Consider the following 13,508-nt stretch of genomic DNA (forward strand, 5'->3'; position numbering starts at 1 on the left):
AAAAAATGTCTGGAAACTGGTTCAGAAAAGGAATGAGTTGTTGAATGAGGTTGTTGCTTCATCCATTCGTACCCCAGGATGAAACTTCTTCATCATGCGTCATTTGTAACCGTTTTAAGGCGTACATTCATGTTAAAAGTTTATATATTTATCAGACGGGTCTTTTATACCGAATGTGAACCCCATATACAATATACTAGTTTTTATTTCTCAAATAGAAGCTGCAGGTTTAATAGGGGGGGGGGACCTCCTTACACATGGACCAGCCAAATGTGGGCCACACAGTCAATACTGCCCTGTATTCCTATCATCATGGCGCATTTGGCTACCACAAAGTGCTAAATAAACCTCACAGTGCTACAAACTGCAGTCTCTCGTCTCTTTTGCATAACCGATCCGTCATTTGGACAGAAACGACCCGTGAGATTTTTATCACGGTACAAAGAAATAAGTGATTGTGTGTGTGTGTGTGTGTGAGAAACAGAAATGCTGTGTGCGTATTTTGGTAGCAGCTCCGTCCGGTCTGTTCACAGAGCGCATTTGTGTGTCTGTGTGTGTTCAATAATATCCCAACAGTAGGAAAGTAACACTGATGTATGAGTGTTAAATTTAATATCCATATGTGTATCAGTGCAGTGGTTCTCACAGAATCCCCCAGGGCTCCGTGAAGCACAGCCAAGGGGTCCCTAGTTTAGTTATAATGATGGAAATCACACTAAAATTATTATATTCAGTAATCCAAGCACCAAAGTAAACTCAAAGCTATTATGTTCTATAGAGGGAGATTTCAAGAATAAAAACTAAAATATTATTTAAAAAAAAAATGCCCTGGAAAATGCAAACAGGCTTTTCTCATTTTTGTAGCCTTTGCTTAGGAAACCAGGTCACCATGGTGATCATGTATTATAAGGAATAAACATCTTTGCAATATATCTTAAAATAAAAATTATTCTGTACATCATAGACATACCGACCCTGTGCTTTTGCTTGTGCAATTTCTAGAATATTCTAGAGGGAATTCCAGAGAAAGAAATTATGACTAGATCATTATGCCATAATGAATAGAGCAAATTGCCAGTACTGTAATACTGTATGTCTGTATTAGAGGTTAAGGCTGCCCCCTGTAGACACTGTGAAGTATTTCAAGGGCTGGATTGGAGCTGATGGAAATAACTTCTGAAGCAGAACTTGTGAAGTGATGGAAAACTCCATTTCTGTGTTTTGCTCCTGTAAAGCAAGGAAACCTCTCAGCATAGAAAATACACACACAAACACACAGGGAATCTGGATCACTCGGAAATCTCCTTGTGCTCCAAAGATTTTTTTTCCATTTCAAAAACAAAAAATAATTTGGATGGATTTTTAAGAAAGAGCTATATTTTCACATAAGTCTCAGTGTTTCAATCTCGTGTTATGTTTACTAATCTAGCTAAGCATTTTATCAGGCTGACTGATTACTAGAAAACACTTTTATAATTGGTCTAACACAGCTGAAGACTGCTGTACTGATCAACGGAGCAAGAAAAGTGGCTTTCTTTAGGTTAGTTTAGTATCTGGAGCATCAGGAGTTGTGGGTTTGTTAACAGGCACAAAATGGCCAGAAACGTTCTCTTTCTTTTCATGGTACGAACTAAGATTCTAACCAGAAGCAAAAAAATGAGTGTGAGGCCCCGGTGCACAACTGGAAAATAAAGAAATTTCCAAGTGATCCCAAACTTTTGAATAGTAGTGTATGTTAATTGTGGTTCTATGAATACTATAGGCCAATATGAGAAACAGAAATACTCTCTTAACCAAAGCAAGACAGACAGACAGACAGACAGATAGACAGACAGATAGATAGATAGATAGATAGATAGATAGATAGATAGATAGACAGATAGACAAATATACATGATAGATAGACAAATAAACACGATAGATAGATACTGTAGACAGATAGATAGATAGATAGATAGATAGATAGATAGATAGATAGATAGATAGATAGATAGATAGATAGATAGATAGATAGATAGATAGATAGATAGATAGATAGATAGATAGATAGATAGATAGATAGATAGATAGATAGATAGATAGATAGATAGATAGATGGATGGATGATTCACCAGATAGGACTTAAAACACTGTGGAGTCTAAAAAGACTACATACATACACACAGATTTGAAGAACCAAGTTATTCAACAAGAGAAAGGAAACCTGGAGTAGAGACGCTCTGAGCAGCAGCAATTGAAAACTACACAGAAATAAACAAGTGCACATTCATGGTCCCAGTGGCCTTTATAATAAAAGCTAAATGTATAAAAGAAATCGCTCAGTTCTTTACATTCACAGAATGAGTGTCTTCATGTTGAACACGCCAACAGGATCAGCACACATGCAACTGAACACATGAACAGGCTCAGCAGATACACACACTACAAAATGACAAAAATACATAATAATAATAAACCAATCACTGCGTGGAACAAGCAAACATTTGAGTACGATTTGAGGGGGAAGAAAAGGCATATAGATCCTAGAACATTTTTACTAGGAGGGTAGATAGTACTGTACCGAGGACTGTGAAGGGTTTTTTTTTTCAGCCCAAGAAGTGTTATAAACCTCGCCAGATTTTGTGGGGAGAAAAAATAAACAAACAATAAGACCAACATTATCAAATGTTCTATGTGAAAATTGTTATAGTGTGTCTTTGATTATTGGCACATGTCTAGTAACAGCAGTCTAGAGTTCCCTTCAGTGTAAGAATCTAACACAGGATTGGAAAATGGATACCTCTTATGAAATAAAACCAAAAGGCTAATCAAAGTACCCATTTCCTCACCTAAATGGGGATGTAAGGAGTTTGATTCCAGACTATTTAGAAATCTAATGGATAACAGCGTGGTTCTTTCTGAAAAATACTGGACAGTGCATGGTAAAGAGTTCCAGATCATGTGCTTTTCATGCATGTCAACAGGAAACGGTATTGTTCTTGGAATTCTATAGCCTTCTGCATCCAGAACACTAAGGTTTTCACCTCAAATCATGTGAAATGATGGTTCGAGAACGGTTTGATAAGAGCATGCACCGATTCTAACGCTTCTCTTATGCACACTAGTGCCTTAGATCCTGTTATAGCTGCTGGAACTCTATGACAAAAGCAGAGAAACCTTCGCAGCACCTCGGACAGCTCTGTTTCTAGGACACGTTGCGGATTGTAAAGAAAAGATGACGTGTTTTGGTTCTAGAACTTTCTGAAAATGCCTTCTAAGACACTTTGGGATTGTGTTGGAAGTCAGCAGAATGTGGTTTCTGAAAATATATTTAGAGATCAAAATATTCTGTGACTTCGAGAGATATTGAACACAGGAAGAAAAGAGACAAAGCATAAAACGCTGGTTATAAAACGTACTGCTTGGTCACAATCCTGAGAGCATGAAGTTGGTCAAAAGCAGGAGAGAGTGTCAGGGAGGTTATAAACACGTCTCCGTCTGACATCTGCAGCTGGGAGTGATCACGTTAAACCACGATGTCATTACAGTGAAAGAGCCACACAAAGCCACTCTGTTTGCACCAAACAAGGAATACGTAATGAACATAAAGCTGACTGGGCTACAGACACACAGAATATACACACATTTACATCATCGTTTGGTTCTCTTCGAGGGTGGCTCCTCGGCTTTGTGGCCGGCGCGGGTCCGAGGTGTCGGAGAACCTGACTCGCCCTTACGGCCCTTTATTGCAGCAGCACTCTGAGAGCGAGACGAACTGGGGGGGAGAAAAAAAAGAAAGAGAGAGAGAGAAAGAGAGTGTGAGAGAGAGAGATTATTTCTCAGTTAAAATGTCAGCATTCACTCCTACACACACACTGCTACATCTATACACCCAGTCCTACAGATAAACACACTCCCACACACACAACTACATCTATAAACCCAGTCCTACAGATAAACACACTCCCACACACACAACATCTATAAACCCAGTCCTACAGATATACACACTCCTACACACACACACACACATCTATACACCCAGCCCTACACTCACACACCCACTCCTACATCTATACACCCAGTCCTATAGTTACACACCCACTCCTACACACACACACACTCATACATCTATACACCCACTCCTACACACACACACTCATACATCTATACACCCACTCCTACACACACACACTCATACATCTTCTACTCTTCCTACCACACCCTGACCTGACTCCCCTCTTGAACTCACTCCTACACACGTACTCATGCCCGCTCCTACACCCACTCGTTCCAACCCCTACATCCACGTACACCCGACTCCTACACCCATACCCACAAGGTGTCTTTACATACTTTTAGTTATCATTTGAACAATCTACAAATATCCATGTATGCCAGTAATTATTACGGAGACACACCGTGTGTTTGGAGAGCTCTCTTCTTTCCCACTCAGTTTGCTCACTGCTCTGGTTGATGGCTTACTTGGCTTATTTCTGCAGGGAAAAATTACAGAACACAAATCATAGTTTTGCAACAAACTTTTTTGAAAATGTTTTTTTTGCTGTTTTTTATTGTTATTATCGTTATTATTCATTTTGCTGAACATTAGCCTCAGCGCCTGTTACTGTCCTAACAAATAAATCCATACATACATAAAAAAAAATCCATCTAAAACAGTTAATGATCATGCTACATAAAATAAAAATTCTAGAAAATATCCCTACTTCTCAGCCTCCAGCCGAGACGCAGAACGTGTTGTGGCCCTAATTTTGGTTTCCTCCTCTTCCTGTTTTTCGTCCTCTTCTCCGGTCTCTGTTCCTCCCTCTCTCTTCTCTAGGGCTGCTGTATAAAAAAAAAACAAAAACAAAAACAAAAAATAGTCACACTATAGAGAATCGAGCACAGCAATACTTCAATCACAAAACACAATAAACAAACAGACTGTCGCACCCGAGTCATCCACGTTAGCAGTGGTTTTTGAGGATCTGCCTCGACGTCGAGTCTTTCTCATGGGTTCCTCTTCCTCCTAAAAGAAAGGTGCCATCGTTCATTATCTACACATTTGCATCATACAAATGCCTCTGAGAAGTGTGTGTGTGAGATGAGACAAGAGTGTGTGCTCAACTCACAGCCTTCTCTTTAGAGCTCTCTGTGTCTTTATCCTCTTTTCCTTCCTCTTCTTCCTCGGTCACACTCCCTGACAGACAAAAATAAGGAGCAAGACGATTAAAGACAACGATACACGAATCTGCTTTCTTCCCCACATACCGAGCGAGTGTGTATGTGGTGTTTACCACTATCTTGTCGTGCTCTCTTCGCAGGCTCCTCTTCTTTCTCCTCAGCTGCAAGTTCCTGCAAACACAGGAAACAGATTAGAAAGTATATTACTGAGTGTAAGAGAGAGAAAGTTAGTACTACTGTGACTTAAACAGTAAATCACAATCCTGTTATACATGTCAACATGCTCTATCTTTCTATTCTGTCTTTTCTTCTTTACTTTTCCTGTTTCTCTACTTTCCTTTTCAATTCAGTTGATTTGTATAGCGCTTTTAAAAATGGACATAAAAGGTGGTCTCAAATGGTCTCAAAGCAGCTTTACAGAAACAGAGGAAAAAGTATAAAGTGTAAATTAAAGATACTATTTTATTCCTAATGAGCAAGCATGAGGCGACGGTGGTGAGGAAAAAACTCCCTGTGATGATATGAGGAAGAAACCTTGAGAGGAACCAGGCTCAGAAGGGAACCTTACCCTCATTTGGGTGACACTGGACAGTAAATAATGTAACTGTAAATAATGTCCTTTCTACAAGGGCTCATGGGGAACTATTAGGTCAGTGTAGTTTCCAGAGTCCTTTCCCTCTCTCTCCGTTTCTTCTTTACCGCAACTATATTTCTCTCTCTCTCTGCCTTACTCTCTCCCCATATCTTTGTTTGTCAAAGCACTACTATAAACCATCTCACACACACATTTACTCACTTTTCCCACAGGATCCTCTGCCTGGTCAGGCCTCTTTCTCCTCAGTGCTGGTTTTGCTGTCGAGTATATCAGAGTGTCACAGATGTACCAGTGTGTACGTGGTGCTGTGCTTTTATGAAGAATTTTCCTTTACAAATTATCAGATTTTTTTAATATTACAGTGGATCTACTTCGAAGCCAAACAATGACCCAACATTGTAAGTCAGTATCAGAAGGAGGTGGAGTATTTTTGGGTCTAAGCATTTCATGAATGTATGTGATGCTGAGCTCTGAATCAAAAGGCATACTTTGTGCACTTTCTGTATGTGTAGTGTGGTTAAAGCTGGTAAATTAAGATTAAATTAAAATGAAGTGTGTGCATGATGGTGATTATAGCTTGTTATATATGGTGTTGATATTACACTAAGATAGATAGATAGATAAATAGATAAATAGATAAATAGATAGATAGATCGATAGATCGATAGATCGATAGATAGAGATAGATAGATAGATAGACAGATAGATAGATAGATAGATAAATAGATAAATAGATAAATAGATAGATAGATCGATAGATCGATAGATCGATAGATAGATGTCTGATTCACCAGTGTGGTGCGACTTCACTTACCCACGGTGGCCGCCTGAGCTCCAGAACGCCTTCCTTTACGCACCTACACACACACACACACACACACACACACACACACACACACACACACACACACAATCAGAACTCAAATTCATTACACCTCATTAAAAGTTGTTCATGTAAAATTCTTCACCTCTTTTTGCTCCACTTCCTCTTCTGTCGGCTCCGCCTCTTCACGCTTTGACGCTAGGCATTGGAAGAAGAATTCACGTCATTTAGATCATGAGTACTTTCACAAATCATGGCCCATGTGGGGAAAAAAAAAAACATGAACGTATGTCGAACCGGAAAAACAAAAACTCATGAAGCTTATGATTTGACATTTTTCTGTCTGTTTGACTTATTGTTTATCTGTCTGTAATATATACAGACGTGTGTATTTAAGTTTGTCCTTGAATTTCACACTTCCTGCAGCCCTGATATATACACTGATCAGGCATAACATTTTGACTACTGAGAGGTGACGTGAATAACACTGATGATCTCCTCATCACGGCACCTTTTAGTGGGTGGGATATATTAGAGGCATTAAGTGAACATTTTGTCCTCAAAGTTGATGTGTTAGAAGCAGGAAAAATGGACAAGTTTAAGGATTTCAGCGAGTTTGATGGCTAGACCACTGGATCAGAGCATCTCCAAAACTGCAGCTCTTGTGGGGTGTTCCTGTTCTGCAGTGGTCAGTATCTATCAAAAGTGGTCCAAGGAAGGAACAGTGGTGAACTGGAGACAGGGTCATGGGTGCTCAAGGCTCATTGATGCACGTGAGGAGTGAAGGCTGGCCCGTGTGATCCGATCCAACAGACGAGCTACTGTTGCTCAAATTGCTGAAGAAGTTAATGCTGGTTCTGATAGAAAGGTGTCAGAATACACAGTGCATGACGGGTGTTTTGGCAGCAGGAGGACGACCAACACAATATTAGACAGGTGGTGATAATGTTATTCCTGATTGGTGTATTTGTGTAAGTTTAAATCTACCTGTCTGTCTACAGCTAATTAACTTTGGTTCATTTTACTAAAGTATCACAAAAAATGATTTACTGTAAAGGACAACACACTAACAGTGTGTGTGTACACTCACAAGTTTCTTTCTGTGAAGCATCTGGGACCTTAGATGATCTTTGCTGTGTTGTTCTGCTTCCTTCTTCAACCTCCTCATCCTCACTCTGTCAAACACACACGTTATATATGTATAAAATATATATATAAAAAAAAAAGAAAGGAAGGAAATAGACACAAACAAGACATTTTCTCCTCACATTTTTCTGTGACTGTTTGTTAGCCTCCGTGTCTTTGGCCTTCTGACTGGTTTGAGCTTTGGATGCTGAAACACAAAACATACTGAGGTGTGTATCTCATTACTCTGATGCCGATAAAAATAAATAAATAAATAAATAAAAAAACACCAAATGCATACCAGTTTCATTGGTGGACGCTGCTCTCTGATTGGACCATCGTCCTTTACGGGTCACTCTGCCTTCTTGACGATCATCCTAAAAAACACGCAGACCAAAAAGGTTTATTTATCTTACTCTGGTCTGATGTAGGTGTATACACATCAGCTGGATAAGTCATAGATCTGTTTACCACTTCTGACACATCGGATCTGTCCTCTTCTTGTCCATCTGACTTTGACGCACTACCTGAAAGAACAGAACAGAACAGGCTCCACTTAGACAAGTACAATTTTCAGTGTGGGAACAAACTGAAAAAATTGTATTATTTATTGTTATAAGGCCCTGTATGAAAAAATGTGTTATTTGAAACACACACACACGATTACAACGTACTGGTTTGTTTAACCAATTTAGGACGTCGACCTCTCCGTGCTGGCTGCGTCTGTGCCTCCTGGGATTGCAATTCCTGCACACTTGCCACCTGCATCTGGGCATCTGGTGCATTTTCCTCCTGCGTCTGGGCTTCTGGTGCATTTTCCTCCGGTGTCTGGGCATCTGGTGCATTTTCCTCCGGTGTCTGGGCATCTGGTGCATTTTCCTCCTGCGTCTGGGCATCTGGTGCATTTTCCTCCTGCGTCTGGGCATCTGGTGCATTTTCCTCCTGCGTCTGGGCATCTGATACATTTTCCTCCTGCGTCTGGGCATCTGGTACATTTTCCTCCTGCTTCTGGGCATCTGGTGCATTTTCCTCCTGCGTCTGGGCATCTGGTGCATTTTCCTCCTGCGTCTGGGCATCTGATACATTTTCCTCCTGCGTCTGGGCATGTGGTACATTTTCCTCCTGCTTCTGGGCATCTGGTGCATTTTCCTCCTGCGTCTGGGCATCTGGTGCATGTGCTTCTTGAGCCTCAGCCTCCTCCAGCTGGGCTTTCTGCACTTGTCTCTCCTGTTCCTCTGGACCCTGCTTCTCCTGAGCTTGCACTTCCTGTGCCCGTGTCTCCTGCACCTGGGACTCCTGCATTTCCTGTGCCTTTGCCTCATGAGTCAGAGCTTCCTGTGCCTGTATCTCCTGAAGTTGTGCTTCCTGTGCCTCCTGCTCCTCTGCCTCTTCGGTCTGCACGTCCTGGATCTGTACCTCCTGCTCTTGTGCATTTGTCTCCTGCACCTGGAGCTCCTGCTCTTGCGTTTTTGCCTCCAGTACTTGAACCTCCGGTATCTTCTGCGCCTGTGCCTCCTGCGCCTGTGTCTCCTGCACCTGTGCCTTTACCTCCTGAGCCTCTGCTTCCCGAGCCTCCACTTCCCGGACCTCCGCCACTTGTGCCTGGGCCTCTTGCACCATGTTCTCTGTTTCACTCTGTAGTCACACACACAGCAGACTTAAAAAGTGTCCAGGACAAATACCTTTAAATTTTATAAACACAGTCAAGTCACTATTTCTAACAGCTCCAGCAAACTTTGACGACCAAGTTTCCACTCTTTTTTTTTAGATTTGGAAAAATATGAAAACAAATGTTCAACATGAAGCTAGAACTTGACCAACATTCATCTAAATTAGCATCAAGTTTAGACTAACCTTTGATAAATATCTTTTTCCAAAGATGTCATTATAAAATAATTCATAATGCAACCCTACTCTAATGTACTAGTGGTAAACATTTTGATTACCTGTAGCAGACTTACCTTTGTGCCCTCAGCTGTGTGTATGCGTTCACTCAGACTCTGTGTATGTATTTGGCAGGCAGCTGAAAACAGTAGAACAAATTGTAGGTGTATATTGAATACTGAGAGTATATAGGAGCAACGGATACTTGATCAAACAACTACATCCCAGTGAATAATTCCTAAAACAAATAGAAATATTGCTGATTAGACACAGGTAGTAAACAGCCAGACTTACCGGCTTCTCCTGCTGGTTCATCATTAGCATAAATTTCATCAGACGTTGCTTTTGATTCAGTTTCATCGTTGTTGATCTGAACATATGGACACATTCAAGGTTATTTGGTAACCGGCCTGTTAGATACACTTACCACATGCCTACTGTAGGAATAAAGACAAAATCTGTACCCGAAATGGTATGGATCTCACCTCGGATGTCATGTCCTCTGACATTGTGTCTTCAATGGCTGTGTTAGCTAAAGCTGGAGGGGAAAAAAAAAAAAGACACAAGCAAAGACCATGATCGACTACATTATCCAGACCCCAGAGAGGCAACATCGTAATCAACTACGTAATCCGGAGACGAGAATGGAAAGCGTTATGGACAATAAAAGCAAAGTCTTGACCTGGAACAGGACTCTGACCCCTTCTCCAGGACAGAGGACAGGCTACAGCATCATCTAGATCAATTAATTGACGAAGACAAAAGCTATAGGGTCTAGAGCAGATTAGATAAAATACTACAATCTGCATTAGGCAGAACACACATGTAGCTATGGAATAAGTAACTAGCATTATCTAGAACACCTGGAGTATCTGGATTGCTTGGACTAACAGAAAGGAAAGGGATATTGTATCATCTAGAATACAAAAAGCACTACCTTCATTGTTTTTGTCTCCTGCCTCTGAGTCAAGTGCAGAAGATTCGCTTTCAGACTCATTTGCGGCTTCTTTCGGTGATTCTTTCGCACGCGTCGCATCCATCAGATCCGATGCTGAAGACTCCACAGGCTGCTCAGGACCATGAGCGTCTTCAGCAATAAAACTTGGCGAAATTGCCTGATCGGGATCCATGGAGAGTAAAGTGAGCGCCGCTTCCTTCATCTTGATATCCGCATCCCGGAACGAACTCTCAGCGTCCTGTCCATCAGACGCAACAGCGGTGTTAAGTACAGCTGCAGACGCACAGACATCCATCAAGGACAGGAGGGCGTCTGCCTCTGCAGGAATGGGACGGGGCTGAGGCTGGCTCTCGGACAGTCTCATGGCGGCCTCTTCGTCGTCGTCAGGATCCGGTGTGATGTCACTCAGGGCATCATACATGTCGTCTGGGACGGAGGTGCTGTTAGAATCGGCAGGAACCGGATTAGGAAGCACGTCTGAACCCTGAGAGAGTGTCGATTCAGTTGAGTTTGAGGGCTGGGCAACTGTGAGATCGGACTCTGGGATGGAGTCTGAGGACTCGGGGACCATGAGAATGGTCGCTGGAGTGGAGTCTGAAGACTGAGGGAGCGCGAGGTCAGTGTTTGCTTTTATGTCTGTCGTTTCAGGAACAGGCTCTGAGGAGTTCATGAGATCAGACGTCTGATCAGAATCAGAAGATGTAAGATCAGAAACTGAGGGTTGTGGTGGAATTGCATGATCAGACTCTGTAGGTTCACTTTGTAATTCTTCAGGAGACTCTGTGGGTGCGTCACAGACAGGCGGTGATGCGAGATCAGATTTTGCAGTACTGGCTTGTGGAGACGCAAGATCAGACTCTGTATCTATGGCTTGTGATGTTGAAGGTTCAGATTCCGTATCCATGCTTTGTTGGGCTGTAAGATTAGACTCCAAGTCTGTGGATTGTAAGCCTGCGAGATCAGACCCAGTATCCATGGCTTGTGAGTCTGAAGTAAGATCAGACCTTTTAATAGACTCCGAGTTGGATTGGTTTGTGGAATCAGACTCTGCAGCAGAATCGACACCCTGTGGGGTTGAGACATGAGACTCTGTAAGGGACTCCAAGACCTGTGGGGTTTTGAGATGTGATTCACCAGGAGAATCCGAGTCTTGTTGAGTTGTGAGGTCAGATGCTGTGAGGGACTCTTGTTGCACTTGAGCCATTTCATCTCCGGTTTGTATCTCTTCGGCAGCTGCTGATGGAACCGAGGAACTTGAAGATAGATCATCAGCTTCTGAGACTCTTCTTTCGTTCTCGTTGTCTCCTCCCTTCTTCTCTGCCTCTTTTGTCTTCTTCTCACTCGTTTTCTTTGTGCTCTTCGCCTCCTTGCCTTTCTCAGCACGCTCTTCTGAGACTCTCCTGTCCTCCTTCATCACTCCCTCCTTTTTCTTCTCCTTGGAGAACTCCGGCTTGCTAGACGCCGCTCCTGCTTTACCCTTGGCTTCTTGACCTTGGACTTTCTTGTCTGTCTTGGTCACTAACGGACTCTGAGGTTTCAAGTCGTCTCTGGACTTGGATCTCGTTTTTTCTGACACAGATTTGACCTTTGGACCTGCTTCTGAATTCTTCATCTTTGTCTCTGAGCTATGTTTGGAAGCCTCAGAGGTGGAGCTCTTATCTTTACTACCAGCACCACCATCTTGCCTGACCTTGACCTTCTCGAGAGATTTAACCTCTGGGTGACTTTTTGACCTTTTCAAAATATCTTTCGCTTGCTTGTCTTTCTTCCTGCTGAAATCAGAATCACCCTCTGACCTCTCCTCTGTGGAATCCAGACGATGCTGCTGTTTGGAGTCCGTCTTGCTCAGTGACTTCTCTCCTTTTGTTTTTTCTTTCATAGTCTCTGAGGGCATCTTTTCTTTTTTCGAATCCTTGGATGTTCCCTCCTCTGGGGCCGATCCCTCTGTCACCGAAAGCCTTCCCTCCCTTGCTGGCGCTGAGCTCTTCTTGTCTCCTTTAACCTTCGACCCTTTTTTCTCTACTTTGTCATCGACTGTACCCTTCACCCCGACTCCTTCCTTCTCCTCTGCCACGGCCTCTCCTCCTTTCTTACCTTCCGGCTTCTGTTTGTACCTGGCTCGCTCGTCCGACTCTTTCCGTTCTTTCTCTCTGCGAGCGTGTCGCTCGTTCTTCCCACTGCCTCTCTGTCTGAGCGCCTCCTCGGTTCCCAGCTCCAGCTCTAGGATGAACGAGTGCGTACGGTTTTTGTCGAGGATTTTGCGTGGCTCGCTCGAATCCTCGGAAAAGCTCTTCCTCCTCCGCTGCTCCTCTTCGGACAGCTTCTTAACAGGCTTCTGAGGGATTGTTTTAGACTTTGTTGCATCCTACATGGACAATACTACATTAGGGACTGTAACTTTAACAAAGATTAAAAACTTCAATAAGGAACGAGGGCTGAGAAAGAGAGTGAGTCAGAGAGTGAGGCAGAGACAAAAGACTCACGTCTTTCTTCATGGATTCGGGATCTCCGTCGCTCTTCTTCTTGCTGCCGGAGTCTTCCTCTTTCCTGCATTCGAAATAATTCAAAGAAGTTAAAAAGGTGAACACACACACATACGTACACACACATACACACACACACACACACACACCGTGAGTCTCGCTTCCTCTTTCTGCTGAGTGCCACTTTCTTTTCCAGAACCTTCTTCTCTTTCCTTGCTTCTTTCGCTTGAGGTCTCTGAACCTCCTGCTTTTCCTTTTCTACTGAGAGGAAAATAATAAAGAAATGCAAACAAATGATATAACAGCAATATGATGAATATGATGATGACAAATCTGGCTCCGTCATACCCTGGAGCTCTGCCTGCGCTGCCTTCTGCCTTCTCTTTTCCTCAAGACGCTCCCGGTTCTGTTGTCGCTTCAGCAGTCTTTCCTCTTTGTCCTTCGCCTGGATTTTAAAAAAATAATAATAATAAAAAT

At 42.5% G+C, this 13,508-nt stretch overlaps 1 protein-coding gene across 3 annotated transcripts in view; it reads right to left on the bottom strand.

Moving 5' to 3' along the window:
- Positions 1-2,269: 2,269 nt before the first annotated feature.
- Positions 2,270-13,508, bottom strand: part of bod1l1 (biorientation of chromosomes in cell division 1-like 1) — a 17,261-nt gene continuing 6,022 nt past the window's right edge. Inside the window, exons 7-27 of one of the 3 annotated variants that reach the window (XM_058413189.1) lie at positions 13,380-13,476; positions 13,181-13,289; positions 13,032-13,095; positions 10,528-12,913; positions 10,076-10,128; positions 9,885-9,960; positions 9,668-9,729; positions 8,381-9,341; positions 8,178-8,233; positions 8,008-8,083; positions 7,850-7,914; positions 7,672-7,756; positions 6,727-6,779; positions 6,573-6,615; positions 5,960-6,015; positions 5,277-5,334; positions 5,112-5,179; positions 4,933-5,008; positions 4,707-4,824; positions 4,401-4,475; positions 2,270-3,754 (exon numbers count right to left, since the gene is read on the bottom strand). In XM_058413189.1, coding sequence (XP_058269172.1) covers positions 3,631-3,754; positions 4,401-4,475; positions 4,707-4,824; positions 4,933-5,008; positions 5,112-5,179; positions 5,277-5,334; positions 5,960-6,015; positions 6,573-6,615; positions 6,727-6,779; positions 7,672-7,756; positions 7,850-7,914; positions 8,008-8,083; positions 8,178-8,233; positions 8,381-9,341; positions 9,668-9,729; positions 9,885-9,960; positions 10,076-10,128; positions 10,528-12,913; positions 13,032-13,095; positions 13,181-13,289; positions 13,380-13,476 — 4,761 coding nt within the window. In that variant the 3' untranslated portion in view covers positions 2,270-3,630. Of the gene's footprint in view, positions 3,755-4,400; positions 4,476-4,706; positions 4,825-4,932; positions 5,009-5,111; positions 5,180-5,276; positions 5,335-5,959; positions 6,016-6,572; positions 6,616-6,726; positions 6,780-7,671; positions 7,757-7,849; positions 7,915-8,007; positions 8,084-8,177; positions 8,234-8,380; positions 9,342-9,667; positions 9,730-9,884; positions 9,961-10,075; positions 10,129-10,527; positions 12,914-13,031; positions 13,096-13,180; positions 13,293-13,379; positions 13,477-13,508 lie in introns of all 3 variants that reach the window. The other 2 variants (XM_058413197.1, XM_058413179.1) reach the window with 2 other exon arrangements.

Source organism: Hemibagrus wyckioides, linkage group LG02 (genome assembly GCF_019097595.1).
Source record: "Hemibagrus wyckioides isolate EC202008001 linkage group LG02, SWU_Hwy_1.0, whole genome shotgun sequence".
In the NCBI taxonomy this organism is placed as follows: domain Eukaryota; kingdom Metazoa; phylum Chordata; class Actinopteri; order Siluriformes; family Bagridae; genus Hemibagrus; species Hemibagrus wyckioides.